The sequence below is a fragment of the Astyanax mexicanus genome, chromosome 2 (assembly GCF_023375975.1).
Source record: "Astyanax mexicanus isolate ESR-SI-001 chromosome 2, AstMex3_surface, whole genome shotgun sequence".
Classification (NCBI taxonomy): domain Eukaryota; kingdom Metazoa; phylum Chordata; class Actinopteri; order Characiformes; family Acestrorhamphidae; genus Astyanax; species Astyanax mexicanus.
This window is the reverse complement of record NC_064409.1, coordinates 47599827-47616403: the sequence shown is the minus strand read 5'-3', so window position 1 is coordinate 47616403 and position 16577 is coordinate 47599827. Positions and strand designations below refer to the sequence as shown.

The 16577-nt window shown below is 38.7% G+C and overlaps 1 protein-coding gene across 2 annotated transcripts in view; it reads right to left on the bottom strand.

The window, feature by feature from the left end:
- zmp:0000001167 (protein phosphatase 1 regulatory subunit 12A) overlaps positions 1-16577 on the bottom strand; it is a 40016-nt gene that overhangs the window by 9353 nt on the left and 14086 nt on the right. The window contains exons 2-10 of one of the 2 annotated variants that reach the window (XM_049474404.1): positions 10925-11055; positions 10526-10644; positions 6529-6685; positions 5394-5538; positions 5094-5168; positions 4619-4701; positions 2455-2627; positions 1539-1642; positions 679-876 (exon numbers count right to left, since the gene is read on the bottom strand). In XM_049474404.1, coding sequence (XP_049330361.1) covers positions 679-876; positions 1539-1642; positions 2455-2627; positions 4619-4701; positions 5094-5168; positions 5394-5538; positions 6529-6685; positions 10526-10644; positions 10925-11055 — 1185 coding nt within the window. Of the gene's footprint in view, positions 1-678; positions 877-1538; positions 1643-2454; positions 2652-4618; positions 4702-5093; positions 5169-5393; positions 5539-6528; positions 6686-10525; positions 10645-10924; positions 11056-16577 lie in introns of both variants that reach the window. The other variant, XM_007235127.4, reaches the window with a different exon arrangement.

Sequence of the window (16577 nt, the reverse complement as noted above, 5' to 3'; positions counted from 1 at the left end):
ACACTGGACAGATATAGATAGTTCAAGACAAGACACAAGGTGCATGAACAAGAAGTACAATAGTCAGCAGACAATAAATACAATACATGAGTGTAGAATGTAATTGTAAGCGTCTTCGAGAGGCAAAAAGGCGCTATACAAGTATAAATGTACTCAAGTAATTAATGAATAGTTCAGTGTTGAGGTATAGTGTAATCTCAAGTGTGAACAGGTGTAATCCACATCACAGCATTTAAACAAAATGAACCGTGCGAGTACGAATGTGTACAGTATATGATGTTAATCGTGGAAGTGTTTGAAGTGCAAATTGCATATATTCTCTGAAATGATGCTGGTTAACTGATAGGTGCCTTTAAATGTGGATATTTATAGCTTTTTATTTAGGTGAAGGCAGTGTGTTCTGTATCTCAAAAAAGAAATAATAAGCTTGAAAAATAAAAAATACAAATTGCCAGAATGCAGTAACACATGCAAATTGAGGAAGCATCTAAGTGTCATCTAGTGGCGCACATGACTGTCAGTCACTGTTTCATGGTATCTGTGCTCTCTGTTGATGACAGTATCAGCAACAGTGGAAAACTAACAGTAACAGATATTTTGTCCAGGGAGCCCTAAATGTCTGTATGCTTTAGTGTATGTACGTTGGTATGCATGTGTGTATATTTGCCATGGAATTACCTTGGTGTCAGCATCTGAGCTAAGTCTGGGACTAGAGGCCGAGCGAGTCATGCCTGCTGTGCTCTCAGTGCTCCGGAGTGTTTCACCGGCTGCATCAGAGGCCCCTGAGGGGCCCAGTGTCACTGAGCTGCCCGCCTTACGCAGAGATGTCCTCCACGAGCCTGGCGCCTCAGTCACCGCAGGCCGTGCTGGCTCTGACTGCACAGGGGCAAAAACAAACACACACAAATATATATATATATATATATATATATATATATATATATATATAATGAATATAAATGCCTCCCTTAAGCAATGTACCATGTGAGATGTGTTTACACTGTGTGATAAAACAAAATGTACTCCTTTATTCCAGTTAATCTAACATTAGGGTTATACCGCATTCAAATATTCTGTTTGACTTTGGAGCCACACTAACAATGTTTCTTTTTCTGGCTTTAAACCCAATGACTGACAGTAATAAACAATGCAAATATGTGGATATGAGCTACGTAAAGAAGCTCAGCAAATTTAGACCCATCCTGACTTATTGACCTCATCCCCACACCACACATGCCCAAGATGACCATGTTCTAGATGGACATTTAGTCCCTTTATTAATCCCATTGGGAAAATCACATATTGCAGCACCTAAATTCATTAAGAACACTAAAATATTATAAATAACAACAGTAATAAATTCAGAAATAGTAAAAAAAAAATATTTATATAGAAATATATGAACTCTCTTCACAAATTAAAGTATTATATATAAATAAATGTCCTACCTTACAGGGACTAAACAAAGTGGCAATGCACAGAAAATGAATATGAAATGAATGTCCATCATGTGCTTGGCATTCTGGGAACTTTCTCACCTTTTTAACCTGGTTTGCTGTAGTGCTTCCTGCTGTAGTGGTGGTTGTCGCAGGAGTGGCACTGTTGCGCTTGTTGTTAATCAGCTCCCTAGTTTTTGCTTTTTCTGAAATCAGACAGAACAGGTTTATACATGAGTTCCAAATATTACCACTGTAGAAGATGGCAACAATAACTGCATTTTTTAATGAAACTGCCATCCATCATTATGTCTTGTCTACAGTGCGTGGCTTCTCTAAACATACCAACAGAGCTGACTAGCATATGGCTACCAGCCTCATGTTTCACGGTTTGATCTCTTTGCTAACTAAAACTCACCACTTGGACACCTCTTGCTTGCCGTATAATCTTTACAACAAGAATCTGAGCTAACTAAGATAAAGCTGTCTATTACTTGCCTCTAACTCCCTGTTCCACCTTAAGAGAGTCAGCAATTTCATTAAGCTGTTAAAATGTACAAAGTGACTGCAGCATTATTTAAGATGGAATGGTTACTAAGCATTACTGGCCAACTTCAGCCTATTTATGGCTTCTAACAGGTGACAATATTTGTGTTGTGTTTTAAAATAGTCCCACACTTTTTTTTATTTTTACCTTCTGAGAAGTTCCTCACTGTGGCAGCTGAGAATCATGTCTATAAGTTTTGCATAGAGGTCACCAGAGGGTGCTCTACAACACAACTAAGGATTGGAACTGGTTCATTAATTTTTAGGGGATTGAAACATTCCTAAAACTAATAGCTCTGGAAAGTAAGGATAAACTGTGGTGTAAACTTAAACCTTTCTTTAAGATGTTACTTGCTGTGTAGCCCTAAGCTTGCTAAATAGCAAGCTCAAACAGTAATGTTATTGTATTAAGCACAGCTTGCTGCTACTGTCTGCAAACAGCCAATAAAGTAATGGCTTTAGAGATTTTCACCTGACTCAGTGTCACTTTCTGATTCGCTCTCCTCCTCTGAATTGGAGCTGCTGGATGCTTTAGGTTGGGCAGCTGTGCGATTCTGTGACTCCTCCTCTTCCTCCTCCGTGGGCGGGGTTTGGAGGGCAGGTGGCGGGTGCTTCTCCCTCTCATGAAGCGTGATTTTCTCTTTGCTGCTCATACGAGAGATGGACGTCCTGCAGGGGCAACACAGCCGCCGGAGCACGAGTGACATGCAAACAAGCCAATGGGTGAGGGCAACACAACAGGCGAAGCAAATGAGTGAGCAGGCAGATGGAAGATAAATAAATTAAAATAAATAAATAAATTCAAAATAAACGTGACGCAGGTATTGGCATCCCATGTCTTTTTCCACTCATTAACCAAGAGAGCAGGTGAAACTATTCATATAATTAAATCATAGACTGGGGTACCAACACTGTACCAACATTCTGTAAAGCATGCTTAATGGAAAATCTGCCATATATACTAAGGGTGTAACAATATACAATGAACTCTGAAATACATTTAATACAATACAGTTACTTCACAGAGTGCCTGAAAATGTGCTTTTTGTTCAGTAATGAATTTCAAAACCAATTATTTCACTCCCATTGGCATAACCTTATGCCCCATATTAATTACTGACGGTTTTTACCAAAGATGACAAATAGAGACCCTCTAATTTAACAATGGCATGCCAAACGTCATGGAAAGAAAGTATGTAACTTGACCATAAATAGGGCTGGGTGTCGAAATTTATACTAAAAAGGCACAGACTGAAATGTCTCAGTACTATTGAATACAAAATGGTCACAAAAAATAAAACTAAATAAATAATCTGTGGTTATTTTTTAATACTTTGCATGAAACACATACACATAAACCTGTCAAATGCAGAGAGTGTGGACAGCGACATAAAAAAAATGCCCTGGTGCACACAAAAGTGGAGCACGCACTTCATTTTACTCCAAATTGTCGACACACCATCAATGTGCTGAAGCCTTTCAGGTGCACTCTCCTATTTGCTATGTCTCTCGCTCTCTTTCTCTTAAATTTTTTTTCTTAATAAAGCGCTGCAAACATGCAAATTGTCTGTTTGTTTCAACAAGATTCAAAAAAGGTATCCTCTCATGGTGACAGTATAAGGGTGCTTTCACACCTGCCCCGATAAGTCCGGACTTTCTGACTTTTCCGAAAGTCCAAAATTAAACGAAATGAATCTGTTCCTTCATTTTATCCCTATCCTGGAAAGGGTTTCCAACGAATGAACCACCCGCTGAAGAGTGAACCTGCCAACGTCAGACGCATGTCCTTCTGAAACCAATCAGCGTCAAGTTAAGGAAAACGCATCAATACTTAAGTGATGATGAAAGGATGTAGGAGTATCACACAAAGGTGTTTGGTGCGCTCCTTAAACTGCAGTGTGAAAACAAAAATAGGCGGACCAAATATGTACAATGTAGCAAACACATGAACCTTGGTTCAGACCACAGTCTGGACTTTCAGGTGTGAAAGCACCCTAAGATTACTCATGTCGGCAGTTGAATAAATACATTGTGTGAGAATAATTATCGCTTTTTTTTTTTATTCTTTGGTTACAATTTGGAAAAAGTATTGTTTTAAAAAAACGTATCATTTAGATATCATGTGTTTACAGAGAATACATCATAGAAGGCTTCACCACACAAACAGTACAATGGGTGGTTATGATCGTGACCAGCTGCATCTGGCTAGAACTCTTCATTCAAACAGACAAGCACCTCGGTCTAAAATCTTTACTTCCTATGAAATGTGGCATGCCATTGTTGCTTTTAACTTCGGTACATGTTTGATTTTATGACACTGTGTTGAAATTGTTACACCCTTAATATACAGACACAACTCATTGCATACTCTTTAATCAGTACTTTTAAAGCACAAATAATGTAACTTAAAGGTCACTCAGTTTTCTTTTTCTTTTTTTTTTAACAGCTTGTTTTTTTTTCCACACACTTATCCGTCCATCCTTCCAGCCATGTTCAATTACTGGTACATTTTATCTATATTGTGTTTAAACATGCAAACTAAATTTTGTGTTCATTTGCGAGGCAGGAGCTGGTGAAATAACATGCAAACCACAAATCAGTCACACACTGTGCGTGTGTTTGCACGTGTGTGTTACCTGCGAGGACGAACTGGTGCCATAGAGATGGGTGGGCTGGTCTCAATGACAGGAGGCTGAATCTTCTGCTTCTCTGTACGCATCTAAACAGATAACACAGGCCATCAGAACACAGCAATAAGAAGAACTGCCCTTCTTTTTTCCTTTAAATAAATATGGATAATCTCACTAAGATCCAACAGCTTTACAGTACGCCTGATATATAATTAACTGCAAGGGAAACAGAAATTTTAATTTATCCATTTAATAAACTGGCCTGAGGTCGTATTGTGTGAGGTCCTTATATGGCTTCTAGGTTGAGGAGTTTTGCCCCACTATAACTCACTGTGCTGTGTGTGCTACGGCTAACTGCTGGCTTTCAGACTGCGTTCCAGCGCAGATAACCTTTTCTTGGAGTGAAAGTGGTCTTTGAACATAAACCAGAAAGCGAGGCGATAAGATAGCACTCGCCATGTGGTGCACCACACACACTTACTGCATTTTGCTTTTTCTGCAGCTCCTCCAAAGTATCAACAAGATTCTCGTCAGCTACATCAAAGGCGGTTTGACCCTGTGGAACACAAAACGTACCTCAACACCACTTAATAAACAACGGCACATAAAATAAAAAGAGAGAGATGAGGAAGTGAAACAGATCAATACAAGAGAAAGAAACAGACAGAGAGTGAGAGAGAGAGACTGTGAAAAGAGAGCGAGAAGATAAGAGAGTGTGAGAGATAAACAGTGCAAGACAAAGTGAAAGACAGAGAGATAGATAGATAGATTGTGCCCTCACCACGTTATTAACAGCGTTCATGTCACACATGTGCTCTGAAAGAAGAGAGCAGGCCTCTTCCTGCCCCCAGTGAGCAGCCGCATGCAGAGGGGTCCAACCATCACTGTCCCTGCTGTCCACATCCAGCCCACACTGCAGCAGCACTCTGACACAGGGGAAAAAAAAAAATTAATGCCTTTATTATCACACAGTCAAAAGTACTGGCGAAATTAACCAACAACACATTCGTACAGGACAGGAAAACATGGAATAAAACAGTTTCACAGCAGTAAACTTTATGTTAAAGAAAACTTGACTATTTCCCCCCTTACATCAAATGTAAGCCTAACACTCACCTCCCCAGAAATGTAACCACAATGGCTTGCACAAGTATTCCTACCCGTGAACTTTTTCCAATTTTGTCAGTGATAGACCAACAAAAATGAGCACATAATTGTAAAGTAGAATGAAGATGATACATGGTTTTTAAAAGTTCAATCCAATAAACTGAACTGATTAAAACATACCCAAACTATGTGCAATAATTCTTAATCCGAGTATATATATATATAATTAGATGCAATTAAAATCCAATGCAATAACAGTAGCATGTCTTTTGGGGTTTATCTCTAATAGCTTTGTATATCTAAAGACTGAGTTTTTTTCTCTATTTTTCTTTGCAAAACAGCTTAAGCTCAGTCAGGTAGGATGTAGAGCACCTGTGAATGGCAATTTTCTTGACACTCTTCCAAAAATGCCAGATTGAGTCCATGACTTGTAGTTGTCCCGTGAACAGATTCTGCAGGAGCTGTAGATTTTTGCGTCTCCTCCAGAGTGATTATGCGTTGACTCGACGCAGACGTATAAACCAGACTTTAATGAATCTTAAAAAAAACTTGTCTGTAATATTGTCTATGTTCATAGAGAAGAGTATGCCATGCAGAGTCAGTAACCACACCAGCTCACTGTGGCTTGTGGCAACTGTGTGAGGCCTTAGTCCTCTAGTTTTCACAGTGCTTTATTATAAACATTACTTCCTTAAATGTTAGTTACATTTCTCCAGTAGGTATTTAAAAAAAAGCTAACAAGGGGGCATTGTACAGGTCTTGACTGATTAACATAGTGAGTTCTTTGACATGTGTTAGTGGGCACTCACTTGAGCACTTCAATGTAGCCTTTAGCAGCAGATACATGCAGTGCAGTGGCCTGAGTGTTGGGGTGAGGGGCCAGAGAGCCGCTTCCAGACAGTACAGATGTGGCGTCCTGCATCATCACCCTCTCCTCCTCCTTTCTCGCCCGATCCACATCCACACCTAGACCAAGCGATAAGATTATAGTTTAGTATACATAAATAAACAAATGATATACAGCACTGGAAAGAATTAAGAGACAACTTCAGTTTCGAAATCAGTTTCTCTGATTTTGCTATGTACAGGTTTATGTTTATGTTACATTGCTGTTTCATTCTATAAACTACAGACAACATTTCTCTCAAATTCCAAACAAAAATATTCTCATTTAGAGCATTTATTTGCAGAAAATGAGAAATAGCTGAAATAACAAAAAAAGATGTAGAACTTTCAAACCTCAAATAATGCAAAGAAAACAAGTTCATATTCATACATTTTTAAGAGTACAGAAATCAATATTTGGTGAAAAGCCCTGGATTTTAATCACAGTTTTCATGCATCTTGGCATGTTCTCCTCCACCAGTCTTACACACTGCTTTTTAATATCTTTATGCACAACAACTCTTAAAATCAACTGGTGGAAACCGATCTTTAGGAAGAGGGTTTCCACTTCCACTTCCACTAAATCTAAAGGCATTTTAACCCACAGGTTTTTTTTGCTCTGGTCTGTATCAGTTAAAGCGATCATACAATTTGAGAGATGGTACTTGTACATAGCCGACGTAATTAATTGGACAAAATACAAGGTTAAACAACACCCGCAGGCTTGTTTAACATAAACTTCCAGAGCAATAATAGCTAAGTCAGATCAAGGTCAGATCACAGATCACAACACAAATGAACCATTCTCCACCAGAACAAGACCACAAGTGTCAATGCTGTTGTTTTAGTCCACATCCAAGTGTGATTACAGTATTCACACCTGCCTAAAAAAAACTGCAGAAAAAGTAAAAACAAACCAAATTTATAAAATCTGACTAAAAAGTGCAAACGTGAAAATGCCCTTAATCAAGTACTTCCTTCTGAAGACAACCATTATATGGATCAGATGGAGAGCCAATTAGGGTTTGAATCTGCAGAAAGATAGATCTCTAGTAGTCATGGCAATTGCTTAAATAATGCACTTGACGTTTTACACTATATCAAACACCATAAAAGAACCATGACTTGAACTCAGATTTATTCTTATTCACATACAAATCAAATGTGGTAATCTAATGCAGAGTAACAAATTAACAAAGAAGATTAAATTCGTATAATCCGTTACTTCTAAATTAGATGCTAGTTCAAGGACAACACTTAAAGTATGCTTTTTTGAGGACACTAGAAAACAACTAGAGGCTAATTAGAATCTGCTTTAATTAGTTAATGCAGAAATAAGCACACCCCAGCTGAGCTTTACAAACAAGTCCTCATTGTAACAGAATCAGTGGGTTCCATGGTGTCAGCAGGCATTTCATGAGTAAGAATGTGTTCTTACGGCAAGTAAAGTGGCCCCTCAAGTCCTTTTTAAATATTACTTATACTAGACATTCATCTGAGCAGTTTATGTGCCTAAACTGACTTACGTCACTCCAACTCAACATCAATTGTCTGATTGATCAGATCATCTGGTTGACAATCTAAAGCCGTAATGAGCTGTAGAGCAGAAGAACTTTGTTCTCTACAATGATGTTGCTCCATCTAAACTTTTTAAAAATGGTTACAGTCAAGTGAAAGATAACAAGACTGAGAAACAGCTTTGTTCCAGAAGCTGTAAGACTCTTAAACTCTAGCCAGCACACTGCACTGACACTGACACAAGGACAACTACACATTACAAAAAATAAAACAAAAAACTGACACTTTACCCTGAACTGAGACACTTTATCATGTTACTGCTCTTCATTCACACTTATCCGTGCTGCTATAGAAAACTTGCACTCTGGACTTCATGTTGCTGCTACTTTTCTACTCTCTTTTATATTTTGTGTAATTATCTTGATATCTATTTTATTCCATTTTTTCCATCTTATATTTATTTTATTTTGAATCTTATTTACTTGAATCCTTGAAGTGAAGTGGTGATCATTCAACATCCTGACCTCACAACTACTCTTGTTGCTGAATGCAATCAAATCCTCACAGCAATGTTTCAAAATGGAACAGAAAGTCTAGACAGTAGACACGGGTACTCCAACAAAATGCAGGATAAACTTTTTAATAGCAATGATTTTGAAATAAACTGTGAATAAGCAGGTGTCCTGATAGTTTTGCCTATACAGTGTGGCTGAAAAAGATTGACAGAGTTGAGGTGAAATATAAACTATTAAAGAACCACTTTCCAACTTATTATTATAACATTTTAAAGGCTCAAAATCTTCCTGGAAACATGCACAGATAATCCTTTTGCAGTGCAAGCCTTAAGCCTGTGTGTAATCAAATGAAAACAATGCCTCCAAACATTGTCTTTTGTGAATGTTCGGAATGGTCAAATGTTGGAAAAAGCTCCAAATGGGTTTCTTGGAGAACATAGTGATGCTTTCAGCCTGTAAACCTCTGAGCTAATTTTAGCACCATGTGCTGGTGGACAGAGTGGGGTCACTTGGCCAAGAACCCAAGAATTAAACAACAAAAGAATTATATCACGGATCAAATGAAAAAGAAACATGACAGTTTTTTCCAATTGTATGTAAAGGTATGTGAATTTGGGTGTTTGTTTTGAGATGTCTATGAAAAAACAAACAGAATTCTTTGAGAGCACAATGCAGCTTTTGCAAAGTGTTGTTGAAGCTTTTTGGCTGCGCTGCAGCATAACCGCTTATTTGGGCCTTTGTGGACAGCCTGGGGTTTACAGTTGCAGACAAAATAGGGACAAATAGAGTGGGAAAGAGAAAAGAGACAGAAAGTAATACAGGAAAAAGAAAAGCAGGCGACTGGTGAAAAGAGAGGGTTCTGGTGACATGATTGGTTTGGGTAGTGAATCAATATGCTTTTAAACACTCTGCTCTTAAAAGGATTCTGTTGATTCATAAAGTCAGCCTTTTTCACAGAATCGCATATCGGACTCATACGCACACACCATCACAGACACACACACACACACACCCTTCCAATTGTTTATCTATAACAGGAAGTTCCATAAATACAGGGGCAGGCCCTCCATTTAAAGAATTCTTTGAAGCTGGAAGAGCAGTCGGCCTTTCAGTAAAATCCAAAATACACAGATCAGAAGACCACTGCTGCGGCAGCCTGTACAACAAGGTGTGTTTGTGCAAACCTGATTACCAGTCTCTCTGATGCTCTAATGAGAGCACACTCAGCAGGTGAACATCATAAGGCAGACAATCATATCAAAGAGAAGCTCAGTGTGTAGGCCCTGTGATTTCCGTGATCCAGAGAACACAGATGGAAAGATATAAGACAGAAATAAACAAAATTAAGAGTTAAAAAAAGTAATTTGTAGTAATCATGCGTGATTTTAGCCGTACCATAGTATACCATACATAACCATAGCAGTGTGGAATACAGTTTTACTGCAGCTTTACCTTTTTAGAGAAATAATTTGCTCAATCTTAAGTAGAGCTGCAGTGAAAACATACAGCCTGAGCAGCAGTCTGTCCCATGAATGGAGACTGTGCATAAAATGGTAAGGTTTATAAACACTGAGCCAAAAGGTCCAAAAACTAAGACCAAACAGATTGTGTCAAAATAAAAGCCACTCACACAAACAGCACTTATTTAAATACAGGTGGCTAAGAAAAACAAACCATGTTAAAACGTCCAAGTCACAAACTCAGTAATCCAAAATGCTTTTAAAGCTAAAACTACTCATAATGGTCTCCCTTTTTACCTCCTTGCTGATAAGAACAGTAATCTGATCTGTGATAAGACAGGTGATCAGACAGGGTTCTATTTTCTGGTAATTCATCTCAGTATAGAGCTCTCATTTGGGCTCACCCACTTCTTTCTAATGTTTCTCACCCTGTTTTTTGATCTCTGCCTTCAGCAGTCTCTCCATGACGTCCTCCGTAGCCACATCCAGAGGAAGTTCTCCCTCACTGTTCACCGCCCCGACCTGAGCACCATGTTCTATCAAGTACCTGCATTGAGAACATAGGAATTCTTAACTGAGGGGTCTGGTGCCATACAAAAAACATGCACACAGGGCATTAAGGCATAATTCAATCAATCAACGCCATTTACTCACATGCACACGCACACACATAGTGTAAACATGTGCCAGAAAGAAACACAACAACATGGCAAGCACAAACAGGCACAACACTAACAATCTGTCCTCTGACAAACCACTGCATAAGCACACACACACACACACACACACACACACACACACACACACACTCACGAACACCCACTGACTTAGCAATCTGGATGAAGCCACAGGAAGCAGCTGCATGGAGGGGTGTCCAGCCCTCATTGTCCCCTCTGTTCACATCACTGCCACTCTCCACAAGAAACTGCACCATCTCAGCGTTCTCATCAATACAGGCCTGCAGGAAGAGAAGGACAGACAAGAGTGAGTTATCCGCATTAGTGCTGTGAATTAACAAAACAATATGCATCACATTACAGGTGTAATAATTCAATAAATCATAAAATATTTTTGCAATAATGTAGGCAAGGAAATATTGTGCATGCTTATATAAATGTCTCACAATAATAAATAAACAGTAAAAAAACAATATAAAAGAAGCATGTTAATTAATCATGTGGTGGATGAAGGGAAAGTTTAGCTAGCTCTAATCCTAAATTCTGTTATTGTAAATTAGGGGTGTGACGAGACACTAATATCATGAGACGAGATGAGACACGATACTGGGTGAAACAGTCACGTGTAGGATTTACTTACAGTATTTATATATGGTTTGTGTCTTGTTGGTCACTCTGTTACCGTTTATTGTTTCCACTGGAGCCAAAATGCAGCCAGACACACAACTTAAAAGTAGCAGAAGCATCTTCTATGCAAATGCCCAAATTTTCCTCTTCTGCTGAGAGCTGCTCTCACTGCTCAGCCACCACACTCGCTGCTATTGCTTCTGTGTTGCCAGATCCCGCTTAAAAAGTCCACACTAACCATTTTTTTCCCACGAGACAGGTTTAAGCTTGACGAGAAATATCCTCATGTTTTAATCTCACGAGATCTCATGCCCCTATTGTAAATATATCTTAGGGGGTAATGATGACCTGATCTTTAATCTCATTTCAAACTCAACATAACGCTAGTTGCCAGCAAACAGCTGAAAAAACAAAAGTGTGTTAAAATAACCATATACACATATACAAGTCTTAAAAGCATCCATCTCTCAAAGACACATTCAACATCCAAAAGTCTTTAATACAACCAAAACACCAGCAACGCCCGTTTGCAGCACAGCAAAAGTGCATTTTTTGTGTGTGCCATTTTTGGCCGATACTACAAATACTAGTGCTCCCTAAATAATCAGTCACTTTTCAAAGGAAGTTGATTTTAAGTGATTTTATCATTTTTGACTTGCTGGTATTTTTAGATCTCCTCTTAAGAGATGCTTATTTGACCACATAACATGATCAAGAGATACATGCTTTAATAGGAGAAGGCCATATAAAATAAACATATCTTGCTTTGAAAGGAAAACAACTAATGACATTCCCAGTTGACTCTGCTGTCCTGGACTTCACAGATCGCTGAAGCATCCTCAAGTCTTAAATTCTTCTTCTGGCCAAGCAGACATTTCTGCAACTTTACTGTAGTTGTGTTTAGACAGTTTGGAAACATGTGCTCTCTGTATCTGTAAACCTTAAAGTCAAGAAAGCGTGTTGAATGACATTTACTGGTACACTGGCCCCTTTTATATTCAGTTACAACACTTTCATCAATCAGCTCAAATATACAACTAGCCCCAAGCAATTTATTCAAATACTGGATTAAAAGTCCCTGTTGGATTATTTCACCAATCCAGCACAGTCTCTTGATAGAACAGAACACGAACTGGGTTAATGTGATTGATCATCACTGGATTATATGAACAACCCAAACTAAATACACAGGTATCATGCAATTCTATCATTAATCTGACCTAAAAGTAGGTTGTTTTTAACACTTTTGTCATTTTTTGTATTATTTCATTTTTCTTAACACACTTAAACTGTGTGCTCTTAATGTTCAGCCTGGCTACCACTACTGGCATAATGTGCCAGAACAGGCTAAGCGAGTTTAATATTTGTTTTGGGCACAACACCTGTTTGTTTCAAACAGATTTGTCTGTTTTTTATCACTTTAAAAAAGAAGATATTATTAACCAAATACTTAATCCCACTTAGGAAAAAATTAATCTTTCAGATAAACAAAATCATAAAAATTGTTTTGATACTGGTTTCAAGAATGTTTTTTTTTAGGCACTTGTGCCAACTACCACATTTTGGTATTGTGATCCCTAACCTCAAAAGCATCTTTAGCTTGGAGTGGCTTTACTACATTTTACCCAGCATCAGTAAGTGCTAGGGGTGAAACGATTACTCGAGTAAATCGAGTAACTCGATTCACAAAATTGATCGATTAATTTTCTGTGCCTCGATTAATCGTTTATTTAATTAATAAACTCAGCGCGCTGTATTTTCGCGACTTTTATTTTGACAACGCGCTCAGCGTTACGTCACCCTGCCCGGGAACAAGGAGACGGAGGTTTGAGCAGCGGCAAAAATGGAAGTGGCGAGAGAAAACAGCGATTTTAAAGGAATAAAAGCATTTTATGTTCGAACTGTGACCTGTACTCGGTGCAGTGCCAAAACAGCGCGTTTTAATGCTGCACCATCTGAGCCGAGGACACCCGAGACGCGAGGACGCCGAGAGAGCAGGTAAATATAACTTATAATAAATCAATGAGATTAACATTAATGTGAATTAATAACAAAACGACAGCGCTTTGGAGTGTGAATTAATAGAAGCACTGTCTATAATGTGTGGTTAGTTTATTAGAACAGAGTTCATACAGGCTTTATGTAAACAGTAAACACAGCGCTGTGGAGTTCAGAATATAAAAAATAAAAATGTTAAAAGTTAGCTAAACTGAAGTTACTTTGGCTGGAAACTAAATGCTTGATTTCTTCATCTAACAGTACATTTGGCCAGTGAGACAAAAAAAGTATGAACATTGTTGTTCATATAAGGAAGTGTGTCTCTTATTTATTGGGTAAAATATTGATTACCACTAGTGTCTAATGTGCCCCAATGCGATAGGTGTCAATCTTAATAAATGCACGGCCATGAACTTATTATTAGAGTTATTAGTCTTAGTGATGTAATTAGACCCAAATAGTCCAACATATAAATAAAGAAAAAAGCAACATTTGTAATACTTGTGTGTCACAATTATTGCACAGGTCCTGATATATTTTGGAGAAGCGGCTTGGTGGTAAAAGAATGCAGCACACTGATCCAACACTGGCAGAACTGACAACGTCTCAGAAGCTAAGATGCACAACACAAAGACGATGTTTATGCCTTTTTTATTGATTTATACCCTATATTTGTTATTTACAAGTAATCCAAATGTGAAAGTAATGTAATTAATTTTTTTTTTTATTGTGGTATTTATTTATTTATTGTGTTTTATTTATTTGTATTTGCAATTTGGAAATGTATGTTGTGAATTTAAAAATATAACTTATCTAAAAAAGGAAACCAATTGGTCATTCATTATTGAGTAAAATTCCTTTTTAATTGCTCTTTAACAAAAAAATGTTTTATCCGATTACTCGATTAATCGAATAGATTTTTCAGTAGAGTACCCGATTACAAAAAGAATCGATAGCTGCAGCCCTAGTAAGTGCCCTGCTCTCTCCCTACTGCCTACTCCTTATTTGGAAGAGGGAACAGCAGGCTCACTTATACATCAAACAGCAGTTTAAGACGTCACTTTATAATACAGTAAGTAAGTACTACTGCAGACATTACCACAGCAGTAGCAGGAAGTGACATCATCAGAACCCTTGTGCTAGTACAACATCGCTGGGCTGACGCAGGTAAAGTACACACACACACACACACACACACACACACACACACACACAGCCGTGTCCTCAATCTTTGCCCTTTCTTGTACACTCACACATTAACACAGGGTAACAACACAGTGCTTATCAGCTGCGGATAGAGCCTGGCCTGGAACAAGTCCATATATACACTATTTGGGACTTCCACAATGATATCACCATAACAGTGTCTTCAGAGACAGTGCCTCAGTGCTGCAGCATGGGAAGTCCTTTAATGGCTCGACTCGATTCTCCCGAGGACTCCGCAGCTCAGCTTCTCATTTGCTTGACTGCTTCAGCTAGTCAGCAGCATGAAAAGTAATTAGCCAGTGACATGATGATTTAAAGCCCCAATGAGGAATTGCTGCAATCGGCAGTTGGGTTCTTTGTACAGACAGAAGACTGGAGGCTTCTGAACAAGACGCTACACAACTGCTATGCACCAATACTGTTGACATGTGTACTTATAAGGGTTATAAGTTAAATCTTTCATTTTACTAACAGTTTTTTATAATTAGATAATCTGGACTGACTCGTATTTTAGTATTACAATTTTACAAATAGTTGTGTGTTCAATACACCAATCAAGCATAACATTATTGTAACCTCCTTATTTCTACACACACTGTTCACACACTTTCTATAATTACAGACAATAGATTATCTGTTTCTCTGCATACTTTATTATCTTCCTTTCACTCTGTTCACTAATACTAAGGACCCCAGAGGATCACCACAGAGCAGGTATTATTTGGGTGGTCGGTCAAATAATTTCAGCACTGCAGTGACTCTGACATGCTGGTGCTGTGTTAGTGGTGTGTGTAGTGCTGGTACAAGTGGATTAAACACAGCAATGCTGCTGAAGTTTTTAAACACTTTGTCCACTCTATCAGACACTCCCACCCAACTGCTTCACCATATAGATATAAATTCACTGAGAAAGCCTCATGTGTTGCCACCCAGTTTGTGTTGGAGGTCCTGTAGTGCACCACTGGAGAGTAGGGGTGTGCGATATGGCCCTAAAATAAAATCATGGTAATGCACAGTATTTGTGAGATAACGATACTCTTGGCAAAATGACAATATGCGCGGGTTAGTCGGTGGGAGGCCCCGGAAACCAAGGTAAGATGGATTAACACTTCAGAAAAGAGGAGCGTTTTCGGATATTTTAGATTTAAAGGTAAAATGTCTGTATGTAAAATTGTGATCACTCTATTTTGAAAATCGCATTAAAGCTGTGATTAGACTAACCAAACTAATTGTGAAAGACACCCAACACTATAGAGACACTAACTAAACTCTTTATTTAGCCTCCGAGAACTCTTAGTGCTTTCAGGTAGGCAGCCAGACTGCAGTCATTAAAACAAAGAATGGATTGAAATTTAAACAGCCAATACCCGATTGATGAAAAACATTTCTGGATAGACCCCAATGGATCAGGACATCCCTAGTACAGTTAGTGCTGTACCAATGATCACTGTGCAAACACTCAGCAAGTCCTTGAGTGGCTGTTCTTCTGTTTTGGCACTTCCTGATTTACTCTGTAAAGTGCCCGTCTGGAACACACTCGGCCGCCGCCACCACCATCACCACCGCCGCCATCACCACTACCCATATGTGATTAACTCAAAACAACATCTCTCTCACTTTCACTGAGTGGTAGCGTCTCTTTCTCCATGTGTTCCTCACTACAGAACCTCTGAATGGGTTTGAGGGGAAACAGTTTCTTTTAGCGGTTATGATGAACAGAGCGTGATGATCTGAGAGAAGCCAACCATCCAGTTTTACACAGTACAACTCCTCTAACAGCCTTTAAATATTTACAGTGACAAGTGGAATAAAGTAAACTACACCCAGGGGAGCTGCTCGATGAGGACACACAGTTCCTATAGAACGTGCCCATAATGCCCTCTTTCTCTGTGTGTGTGGAGAACAGTGGGCTCTTCTTTATTGTGAAGGTGTGAATTTCTCCACACGGACTGGAGTGGGTCACTCAGTATGC